The sequence below is a fragment of the Choloepus didactylus genome, chromosome 6 (assembly GCF_015220235.1).
Source record: "Choloepus didactylus isolate mChoDid1 chromosome 6, mChoDid1.pri, whole genome shotgun sequence".
In the NCBI taxonomy this organism is placed as follows: domain Eukaryota; kingdom Metazoa; phylum Chordata; class Mammalia; order Pilosa; family Megalonychidae; genus Choloepus; species Choloepus didactylus.
In genome coordinates this window covers 101,930,915-101,943,102 of record NC_051312.1, presented here as the reverse complement: position 1 = coordinate 101,943,102, position 12,188 = coordinate 101,930,915, and the positions used below count along the sequence as shown (strand labels likewise).

Here is a 12,188-nt window from a genome sequence, read left to right as displayed (position 1 = left end):
GACAAAAGGCAATAATCCAGTGGCTGAGAAAATACACTAAACACCACAACTTCCCAAGAAAAGGGGGGTGTCCGCTCACAGCCATCATCCTGGTGGACAGGAAACACTCCTGCCCATCGCCAGCCCCATAGCCCAGAGCTGCCCAAGACAACCCAGTGTGATGGAAGTGCTTCAAACAACAGGCACACACCACAAAACTGGGCGTGGACATTAGCCTTTCCTGCACCCTCGGCTGATTGTCCCAGAGTTGGGAAGGTGGAGCAGTGTGAATTAACAAAGCCCCATTCAGCCATCATTTCAGCAGACTGGGAGCCTTCCTACACAGCCCAGCAGTCCAGAACCGCCCTGAGGGGACGGCACTCACCTGTGACATAGCTCAGTCATCCCTCAACAGAGGACCAGGGGGTGCACGGCCTGGAAGAGGGACCCTCTTGCAAGTCTCGGGAGCCATATGCCAATACCAAGGTCTTGTGGGTCAGTGGCAGAGACAAACTGTGGCAGGACTGAACTGAAGGATTAGACTATTGCAGCAGCTTTAAAACTCCAGGATCACCAGGGAGATTTGATTGTTAGAGCCACCCCCCCTCCCTGACTGCCCAGAAACACGCCCCATATACAGAGCGGGCAACACCAACTACACACACAAGCTTGGTACACCAATTGGACCCCACAAGACTCACTCCCCCACTCACCACAGAGGCAAAGCAGGGGAGAACTGGCTTGTGGAGAACAGGTGGCTCGTGGACGCCACCTGCTGGTTAGTTAGAGAAAGTGTACTCCATGAAGCTTTAGATCTGATAAATTAGAGATAAGGACTTCAATTGGTCTACAAATTTTAAAAGAACCCTATCAAGTTCAGCAAATGCCAAGAGGCCAAAAACAACAGAAAATTATAAAGCATATGAAAAAACCAGACGATATGGATAACCCAAGCCCAAGCACCCAAATCAAAATATCAGAAGAGACACAGCACCTACAGCAGCTACTCAAAGAACTAAAGATGAACAATCAGACCATAGTACGGGATACAAAGGATATCAAGAAGACCCTAGAAGAGCATAAAAAATACATTGCAAGACTAAATAAAAAACTTGATGATCTTATGGAAATTAAAGAAACTGTTGACCAAATTAAAAAGATTCTGGACACTCATAGTACAAGACTAGAGGAAGTTGAACAACGAATCAGTGACCTCAAAGATGACAGAATGGAAAATGAAAGCATAAAAGAAGGAATGGGGAAAAAAATTGAAAAAATCGAAATGGACCTCAGGGATATGATAGATAATATAAAACTTCCAAATATAAGACTCATTGGTGTTCCAGAAGGGGAAGAAAAGGGTAAAGGACTAGGAAGAGTATTCAAAGAAATTGTTGGGGAAAACTTCCCAAATCTTCTAAACAACATAAACACACAAATCATAAATGCTCAGCGAACTCCAAATAGAATAAACCCAAATAAACCCACTCCGAGACATATTCTGTTCACACTGTCAAACACGCAAGAGAAGGAGAAAGTTCTGAAAGCAGCAAGAGAAAAACAATTCACCACATACAAAGGAAACAGCATAAGACTAAGTAGTGACTACTCAGCAGCCACCATGGAGGCAAGAAGCAGTGGCACGATGTATTTAAAATTCTGAGTGAGAAAAATTTCCAACCAAGAATACTTTATCCAGCAAAGCTCTCCTTCAAATTTGAGGGAGAGCTTAAATTTTTCACAGACAAACAAATGCTGAGAGAATTTGCTAACAAGAGACCTGCCCTACTGGAGATACTAAAGGGAGCCCTACAGACAGAGAAACAAAGAAAGGACAGAGAGACTTGGAGAAAGGTTCAGTCCTAAAGAGATTCGGTATGGGTACAATAAAGGATATTAATAGAGAGAGGGGAAAAATATATATGACAAACATAAACCAAAGGATAAGATGGCTGATTCAAGAAATGCCTTCATGGTTATAACGTTGAATGTAAATGGATTAAACTCCCCAATTAAAAGATCTAGATTTGGAGAATGGATCAAAAAAATGAACCATCAATATGTTGCATACAAGAGACTCATCTTAGACACAGGGACACAAAGAAATTGAAAGTGAAAGGATGGAAAAAAATATTTCATGCAAGCTACAGCCAAAAGAAAGCAGGTGTAGCAATATTAATCTCAGATAAAATAGACTTCAAATGCAGGGATGTTTTGAGAGAAGAAGAAGGCCACTACGTACTAATAAAAGGGACAATTCAACAAGAAGAAATAACAATCATAAATGTCAATGCACCCAATCAAGGTGCCACAAAATACATGAGAGAAACACTGGCAAAACTAAAGGAAGCAATTGATGTTTCCACAATAATTGTGGGAGACTTCAACACATCACTCTCTCCTATAGATAGATCAACCAGACAGAGGACCAATAAGGAAATTGAAAACCTAAACAATATGATCAATGAATTAGATTTAACAGACATATACAGAATATTACATCCCAAATCACCAGTATACACATACTTTTCTAGTGCTCACGGAACTTTCTCCAGAATAGATCATATGCTGGGACATAAAACAAGCCTCAATAAATTTAAAAAGATTGAAATTATTCAAAGCACATTCTCTGACCACAATGGAATACAATTAGAAGTCAATAACCATCAGAGACTTAGAAAATTCACAAATACCTGGAGGTTAAACAACACACTCCTAAACAATCAATGGGTTAACGAACAAATAGCAAGAGAAATTGCTAAATACATAGAGACGAATGAAAATGAGAACACAACATACCAAAACCTATGGGATGCAGCAAAAGCAGTGCTGAGGAGGAAATTTATAGCACTAAACGCATATATTAAAAAGGAAGAAAGAGCCAAAATCAAAGAACTAATGGATCAACTGAAGAAGCTAGAAAATGACCAGCAAACCAATCCTAAACCAAGGAGAAGAAAAGAAATAACAAGGATTAAAGCAGAAATAAATGACATAGAGAACAAAAAAACAATAGAGAGGATAAATATCACCAAAAGTTGGTTCTTTGAGAAGATCAACAAGATTGACAAGCCCCTAGCTAGACTAACAAAATCAAAAAGAGAGAAGACCCATATAAACAAAATAATGAATGAAAAAGGTGACGTAACTGCAGATCCTGAAGAAATTAAAAAAATTATAGGAGGATACTATGAACAACTGTATGGCAACAAACTGGATAATGTAGAGGAAATGGACAATTTCCTGGAAACATATGAACAACCTAGACTGACCAGAGAAGAAATAGAAGACCTCAATCAACCCATCACAAGCAAAGAGATCCAATCAGTCATCAAAAATCTTCCCACAAATAAATGCCCAGGGCCAGATGGCTTCACAGGGGAATTCTACCAAACTTTCCAGAAAGAACTGACACCAGTCTTACTCAAACTCTTTCAAGACATTGAAGAAAATGGAACACTACCTAACTCATTTTATGAAGCTAACATCAATCTAATACCAAAACCAGGCAAAGATGCTACAAAAAAGGAAAACTACCAGCCAATCTCCCTAATGAATATAGATGCAAAAATCCTCAACAAAATACTTGCAAATCGAATCCAAAGACACATTAAAAAAATCATACACCATGACCAGGTGGGGTTCATTCCAGGCATGCAAGGATGGTTCAACATAAGAAAATCAATCAATGTATTACAACACATTAACAAGTCAAAAGGGAAAAATCAAATGATCATCTCAATAGATGCTGAAAAAGCATTTGACAAAATCCAACATCCATTTTTGATAAAAACACTTCAGAAGGTAGGAATTGAAGGAAACTTCCTCAATATGATAAAGAGCATATATGAAAAACCCACAGCCAGCATAGTACTCAATGGTGAGAGACTGAAAGCCTTCCCTCTAAGATCAGGAACAAGACAAGGATGCCCGCTGTCACCACTGTTATTCAACATTGTGCTGGAAGTGCTAGCCAGGGCAATCCGGCAAGACAAAGAAATAAAAGGCATCCAAATTGGAAAAGAAGAAGTAAAACTGTCATTGTTTGCAGATGATATGATCTTATATCTGGAAAACCCTGAGAAATCGATGATACAGCTACTAGAGCTAATAAACAAATTCAGCAAAGTAGCGGGATACAAGATTAATGCACATAAGTCAGTAATGTTTCTATATGCTAGAAATGAACAAACTGAAGAGACACTCAAGAAAAAGATACTCAAAAAATCAAGTACCTAGGAATAAACTTAACCAAAGATGTAAAAGACCTATACAAAGAAAACTACATAACTCTACTAAAAGAAATAGAAGGGGACCTTAAAAGATGGAAAAATATTCCATGTTCATGGATAGGAAGACTAAATGTCATTAAGATGTCAATTCTACCCAAACTCATCTACAGATTTAATGCAATCCCAATCCAAATTCCAACAACCTACTTTGCAGACTTGGAAAAGCTAGTTATCAAATTTATTTGGAAAGGAAAGATGCCTCGAATTGCTAAAGACACTCTAAAAAAGAAAAACGAAGTGGGAGGACTTACACTCCCTGACTTTGAAGCTTATTATAAAGCCACAGTTGCCAAAACAGCATGGTACTGGCACAAAGATAGACATATAGATCAATGGAATCGAATTGAGAATTCAGAGATAGACCCTCAGATCTATGGCCGACTGATCTTTGATAAGGCCCCCAAAGTCACTGAACTGAGTCATAATGGTCTTTTCAACAAATGGGGCTGGGAGAGTTGGATATCCCTATCTAAAAGAATGAAAGAGGACCTCTACCTCACCCCCTACACAAAAATTAACTCAAAATGGACCAAAGATCTCCATATAAAAGAAAGTACCATAAAACTCCTAGAAGATAATGTAGGAAAACATCTTCAAGACCTTGTATTAGGCGGCCACTTCCTAGACTTTACACCCAAAGCACAAGCAACAAAAGAGAAAATAGATAAATGGGAACTCCTCAAGCTTAGAAGTTTCTGCACCTCAAAGGAATTTCTCAAAAAGGTTAAGAGGCAGCCAACTCAATGGGAAAAAATTTTTGGAAACCATATATGTGACAAAAGACTGATATCTTGCATGTATAAAGAAATCCTACAACTCAATGACAATAGTACAGACAGCCCAATTATAAAATGGGCAAAAGATATGAAAAGACAGTTCTCTGAAGAGGAAATACAAATGGCCAAGAAACACATGAAAAAATGTTCAGCTTCACTAGCTATTAGAGAGATGCAAATTAAGACCACAATGAGATACCATCTAACACCGGTTAGAATGGCTGCCATTAAACAAACAGGAAACTACAAATGCTGGAGGGGATGTGGAGAAATTGGAACTCTTATTCATTGTTGGTGGGACTGTACAATGGTTCAGCCACTCTGGAAGTCAGTCTGGCAGTTCCTTGGAAAACTAGATATAGAGTTACGATTCGATCCAGCGATTGAACTTCTCGGTATATACCTGGAAGATCGGAAAGCAGTGACACGAACAGATATCTGCACGCCAATGTTCATAGCAGCATTATTCACAGTTGCCAAGAGATGGTAACAACCCAAATGTCCTTCAACAGATGAGTGGATAAATAAAATGTATTATATACACACGATGGAATACTACACGGCAGTAAGAAGGAACGACCTCGTGAAACATATGACAACATGGATGAACCTTGAAGACATAATGCTGAGTGAAATAAGCCAGGCACAAAAAGAGAAATATTATATGCTACCACTAATGTGAACTTTGAAAAATGTAAAACAAATGGTTTATAATGTAGAATGTAGGGGAACTAGCAATAGAGAGCAATTAAGGAAGGGGGAACAGTAATCCAAGAAGAACAGATACGCTATTTAACGTTCTGGGGATGCCCAGGAATGACTATGGTCTGATAATTTCTGATGGATATAGTAGGAGCAAGTTCACAGAAATGTTGCTATATTATGTAACTTTCTTGCGGTAAAGTAGGAACATGTTGGAAGTAAAGCAGTTATCTTTGGTTAGTTGTCTTTTTCTTACTCCCTTGTTATGGTCTCCTTGAAATGTTTTTTTATTGTATGTTTTTTTATTATTATTATTATTTTTTCCATACAGTTGATTTAAAAAGGAAAAAAAGGTTAAAAAAAAAAAAAAAAACAAGGAAAAAAATAAAATATATGTAGCACTTAAAAAAAAAAAAGAAAAGAAAAAGAAAATACTGACCTTATACAAGGTTGGAAGTATTTCAGCTTGGATGGAGCATGTAGTGGGTGAAGGCATAATTCAATGGGCAGACTGGGCGTATATCATGGAAGACCTTGAATGCCAGTCTGAGACATTTGGGCTTTATTTTATAGACAGTAGGAGCCATCAGAGTTGGGGGCAAGAAAATGATAAATCTGGGTATGCTTTGGAATATGAAATGGAGTGGGGGAGAAACCAAAAGTAGAGAGATCAGTCAGGAGACCACTGTAGTGGCTCAAGTGAGAGATTCATGGGTAGCTGTGAGGATGAAGGTCATGGAACAAATGTGAAAAATATGGAGACAGTAAAATCAGTAGCACTCAGTGACCAATTCACTGTGGCTAACTAATTAGAGTGAGGAGTCAAGGGAGATTGGGTAATTCTGAGCCTGGGAGATACAGAATAACAGAGAAGGAAGAACACAGGAGTAAAAGGTTTGAAAAAAAAAAGAGGACTCATTCGGTTTGGGACTTATGGAATTTGAGAGAACTACAGGAAACTCAAGTGGAAATGTCCAGCAGACAGTTACCTATAAGTGTATTGTGCTTAGAGATGACAAATAGAAGCCATTGAGATGGGTGAAGATATCAAGGTTAGTTTAGAATGGTGTTCTAACGTAGCCATACTTTCTTAAAAGTTGCATTTCCCAAGCTCTGCCCTTGGTTTCCCTTTCATTCACTCATTTAACAGATAACTATTGCAGTCTTTCTGTGGTAATGCTGAAATAGAGAGATATGAAACAATTAAAAAGACCAATATATAGTCTTTGCCCCAAATAATGACCATCATAATAAGCACAGCAACCTGTTACTATAAACAAAGAACCAGGTTAACACATGTTTAATTCATTTCATCTTTACAACAACCTCATGAGTTAGATATTAATATTATCTCATTTCATAGAAAATTGAGGTTCAGAGGAGTTACCTGTTTATCCAAGATTTATAAGGTTCATCATCAGGAGCCTAGATTCAAATATTGGTTATTGGACTCCCAAACCCCTGCTCTTAACCTCCAGACTCTTTGGTGAGATAAAATGTGCATTTAAAAAGTGTTAAATAAGAACCCAAATGCTGTCATCATCAAATGATTACATAGCCACCTTGTGCAGGGCTAGGCATGCAGTAGGTATTTAATAAATCTTTGTAGATGACAGACTGGAAGGGTGAGTAGGCTAGTTGTATGGTAGGTCTAACAGGTGCTAGTAGTTCAGAGGAAGGAAAAACTGTATTAGATTATAATGAGCAGGATTTGTACTGCTGCAGAAAGAGAAGAAGGACCTGAGATATGGAAGGTTATAGGTGAAATCAGAGGGTGTCTAGGTAGAATAAGGAGGTGAGGTCAGTTTGGCTAGAGTAGGCAATTGTGTGCAGATGTTTACAGAAGATAAATTTCAGAAGGTCATTAAGGAGTTAAGCTATTGGGATTCTATTCTATGGACAGTTAGAATCCACTGAAGATTTTGAGCCCGGGAGTGGCATGATAAAAAGGGGCTTTTGCATAAGGACCAAACTCCACTTTGTCTAGTTTATGGATGGATGAGTAGAAAAATAGGGGAAGGAAACAAACAGACAAAGGCACCCAGTGTTCTTTTTTACTTCAATTGCTCTTTTTCACTCTAATTATTATTATTGTTATTTTTGTGTGTGTGCTAATGAAGGTGTCAGGGATTGATTTAGGTGATGAATGTACAACTATGTAATGGTACTATAAACAATCGAAAGTACAATTTGTTTTGTATGACTGCGTGGTATGTGAATATATCTCAATAAAATGAAAAAGAAAAGGGGGGGGGGCTTTTGGTATGATGAATCTGACATTGGTTGGGAGAAAAGAGTGTAATGAAGAAAGATGAAAGGCAAGCAATCTAGTTGTGAAGCTGTTGCAACAACCCAGGCACAAGAACTGTAGGATTGAGAGTGGATGGTATAAGGAGATGAGACATTCCAAATGGAGTAAGCAGAACTTCTTTCAGTGGGGTTGGACATAGAGTAGTGCCCTTGAGCATTTCCAGGCTAGAAGGCAGGCTGAGTCCTGTCACCTCTGAAAAGGCCCCAGGGTTGTAGAAATAACACCCTGGAGCAGCTGATTATTCTGTTTAACTCCATGCCACTATGTCTCTCAGCAGGGAGAAGGGTTCTGAAGGAATGGGAACCAGATTAGGAGACATGATAGAAAACTGCCCAGAGTTTGGGCACCTAGGGACAGCGTGAGGGCACAGGCTCCAGCAGGGAAACCTGCTAAGAGGAGGTCGAAGACAGGCTGTGAAGCAGACAGTACCCAGACTGGGCAGAACTTTGCCAAGGGCACATGTGCTTTAATCCAGCTGAATGGGGTGGTGAAGGAGCCCTGAACCAGGAACCCAGAACCTTATTGGCATCCCGACCTCCCATATCCACTAGCAAGGTGACCTTGGGAAGTCATCTAAGTCATCTAATCTTTCCAAGACAACTAATGTGAAAACATCCAGCCCAGTGCCTGGAATATGGCTAATACTTAACAAATATGTGTAGAACATGAAGATTTTAGAGCTTCCATTGATCACCTGTAAAACATGAATAATAATCTCTGACCTTCCTACCTCCCCAGAGTGAAATGAGGATAAGATGAGATGCAGGCTGTGAGCATTTTTCATAGAGGCAATAGGGGGAATAACATGCTCTTCAAGGGTCTATTGCATTCTCCAGAGCCCCCTTTTCAGAAATGGAGGGGTGTTTTAAGAATTTCTACACCTATTTCTACAAAAAGGCAGTATCAGCCCATGTGTGCTCTCACCCTGGAGAGGAACAGAGTAGAAGTGAGAAGTTGCCTTCAACCCTTTGTGTACTGGAACATAGACTCTTCTGGGGCAAGCATGGACCTTCATCTCTTCATCCGCAGTGTCCAGTGTTGTACCTGCATGGGTCGAACCAAACTCTTGGACTCATGGGCACCATGCTTGGGGCCAGTCAGAACTTGCGTAGCTCCAAGCTGGTTCAAAGACCTGACCCCAAGCCAGGTTCCAGTGGAGGGATGGGTGGTCCTACACACTCAACTCCATTCAGAGATGGAGGGAACCAACGATGATGAGCATGTTGGAGGTGATTTTCCTTAACAGTGACCTTTAAACAGCTTCTCTGCCACCCTCAGGGAATCTCCTTGACCTGATTTTCAAACCCTTCACAGTCTGACTCCTGCCAGACTTTCCGTTCTTTTCTTCATGCTTGTTCACCTGACATATCTTATATCCCACCCACCCAATCCCCACCTTAATTTCCTTTTGCATCAAACATCTTTCTCCCCATTTGCACCCTGCCTAAGGTCTGACATGTGTGTCTCCTCACCCATAAGTTACCTTAGTCCATTACAGGAAATAACTCTCCATCTCTCAGTCTCTGCTGCCCTTTGTGCTGTTCTGCTGTATTCATGCTTTCCTCTCAGAATCATAAATATTAATATATGTGTTCTATCCCACCTTTTAGCCCCTTAGTTCTTTAAGGGCTGGGTCCATAAATCCTCATTTTTACAGATGAGCAAACTGAAGCTCTTTCCCCCAGGATCTGGGACAGTGTCTTATGCAAAGTAGATGCTTGATAAAGATACGTTAAATAAATGAATGAATATCCATTATATTCTTATAATTATTTCTGTCATCACCACCAACTTCATGAACATCTACTAATTCACAGTAGGTGAGCCTTGAACAGTGTCTAGTACACGGTAGGACCTCAATGATTATTTGCCAAAACACAAAAGGTAATCCTGGTAAAGCTTGAGAACCCTCCTGATCCCAGCATATGTCACAAGGAGCTCCTGTTCTTTATGGATTTATTATATATCCCAGGAGCATACTAGAGAGCACTTACACCGATCTCTGAAACCCTGGGCTATAGCAGCAGCAGGAACACTTGTTTTTCATCGTTTCCTTTTATTATGCCCATTCTCAACCCTCTCCACCTCCACCTCCCCACCCCCCAACCTCAGGTTGAGAGTGTCTGCTTGCTTTCTTGGAGAGGGTGACTAGTTGTAGTTTCCCTCTTGCTGTCTCTCGAGCCTCCACCCGCCAACCTCAGAATGCAGGGCAGGTGTCTGTCTGTCATCCCTCTCTGTGGGGTTTCCCTCCAGCCTGCCAGAAAGAGGAGGATGGGCGGGTAAATGATAAGCCACCTGCAGCTGAATGAATCCTTTGGCCTTGTCCCAGACAAGCTGTTCCATCCCCCAGCAGTCGGTGGGGGTCCAGTTGCCAAGCCTGATGTGCTTTGGCTATTAAAATGAGCACTTTGTCACACGAGGTGTGGCCCCTGACTGATGGTGCCCCTGCTGTGTTTTCCAGGCTGTGGTGGTGACGGATGGGGAGCGCATCCTGGGCTTGGGAGACCTGGGCTGCTATGGCATGGGCATCCCTGTGGGCAAGCTGGCCCTGTACACCGCATGCGGAGGAGTAAACCCACAGCAGTGTCTCCCTGTCCTGCTCGATGTTGGCACCAACAACGAGGTAAGATGCTACCCGGGTCAGGAACTCTGGAACCAGAAGGTGGCAGCTGGGATTGAGGGCACGGGCACCTTTATGGGGTGGTCTTATCTACAGAGCAATGAGCGTATCTTTTCTGGCATCCCCTAGACCAGGTACTTCCCCTAAAAAGTTGTGAAGTAGAGGACCTTTCTCCTCCCTGGTTCTCCACCCCACCCTGCAGCCCCATCTTTTTCCCTTCGTACTTCTAGGTCTCCATCTCCTCTACCCTCTGAGCCCCCCTGTATCTACGATGATCCCTGCTCAGGCCTCCTTCCCTCCACCATGACCCCAGGCTGCTTGCATTCCCCTCAAGACCACTCTGATTGTTGGATTGAGGTGGGAGTGACTGCTGGGCTGTGTTCTTTAAGCACTTTAGGGCCAGCCACCTCATGGAAGGATTAACTAGAACTCAAAAAACCTCCCCTTATGCCTCACCACCAGCCTAGGGGTCAGGGGAGGCCAGAGGTTGGTACAAGCCTTATGGCTGTTTGTCAAGGCCAGTCAAACTGCTCTGCAGGATGGTTCCCTTCTTCCAGCCATGTGTCTCCACTTTGTTGAATTGTCCTTAGTTTTACTGAATTGTCTTTGCATACGTAGATGAGGTACTGGACTTCATTTCTGTTATTCTTCCTACCCAGCTCCTCCTACCATGATCCAAGTGGATTTATTTGATACCTTCACTCCCTCTCCTAAAAGCTGGCTCTAGACAAGAAATGAAACAGCTCAAGTTAGATTCTGAGGCCACTGGGTCCCCACACAGGTATTGGTTGCCTCCAGCGGGTGCCTTAGGATCCTTTGTCGTTGAAGGCCCAGCGCCGAGCAATGATGTGCTGAAGCTTGCAGGTGTCCCCAAATTTTAACAAACCCACCAGGAAAGATGAAGGGGGATTCCCATTCATTACGGGCCAGTCCTTTTATGCACACCACCCTGCTTAAGCCTTCCTATAACCCTATGAGTGGAGCTTCTGCTATTACCCTCTTTTTATAGTTGAGGAAACTGAGGCTCAGAGAGATTAATTTGCCCAAGAAGATCTGCTAGAAGTGCCAGGTCTGGGATCCTAGTCCACGTCTGTGCTCCTGTCCCCATACCACACCCATATCGCCTGCTTGGATGTCTATTGCATTATAAGTTAAAGACAGTTTCTTGATTTTTAGAATTCTTATTATTAATGTAACTTTAAAACATTCAGACTTTTAAAAGAAAAAGGAAATGAAGTATTGCCCACCATGCCACATTTGTCTTCCCTTCCAATATTTATCTGTGCCTATAAACAGATGTAGTTATTGCTTAGTTGCAATCACAATGTGCCAGTAATTTTGTTCTAATTTTTCAATTAAGATTATTTTGTGAACACTTTCTCTTCACTTATTTCATAAAAGTTTATTGAATGTTTACTAGGTGCCAGGCACTCTGCTTGAACATGAGGAGATAAACTACAGCTAGGCCTGGGCAGAATATTCTAGTTGTCAATGTTTCAACACTGTTG

At 41.2% G+C, this 12,188-nt stretch overlaps 1 protein-coding gene across 2 annotated transcripts in view; it reads left to right on the top strand.

The window, feature by feature from the left end:
- ME3 (malic enzyme 3) overlaps window positions 1-12,188 on the top strand; it is a 199,913-nt gene that overhangs the window by 126,195 nt on the left and 61,530 nt on the right. For both annotated transcript variants that reach the window (XM_037840991.1, XM_037840992.1), the window contains exon 6: window positions 10,522-10,683. In XM_037840991.1, the coding sequence (XP_037696919.1) occupies window positions 10,522-10,683 (162 nt within the window). The remainder of the gene's footprint in view (window positions 1-10,521; window positions 10,684-12,188) is intronic.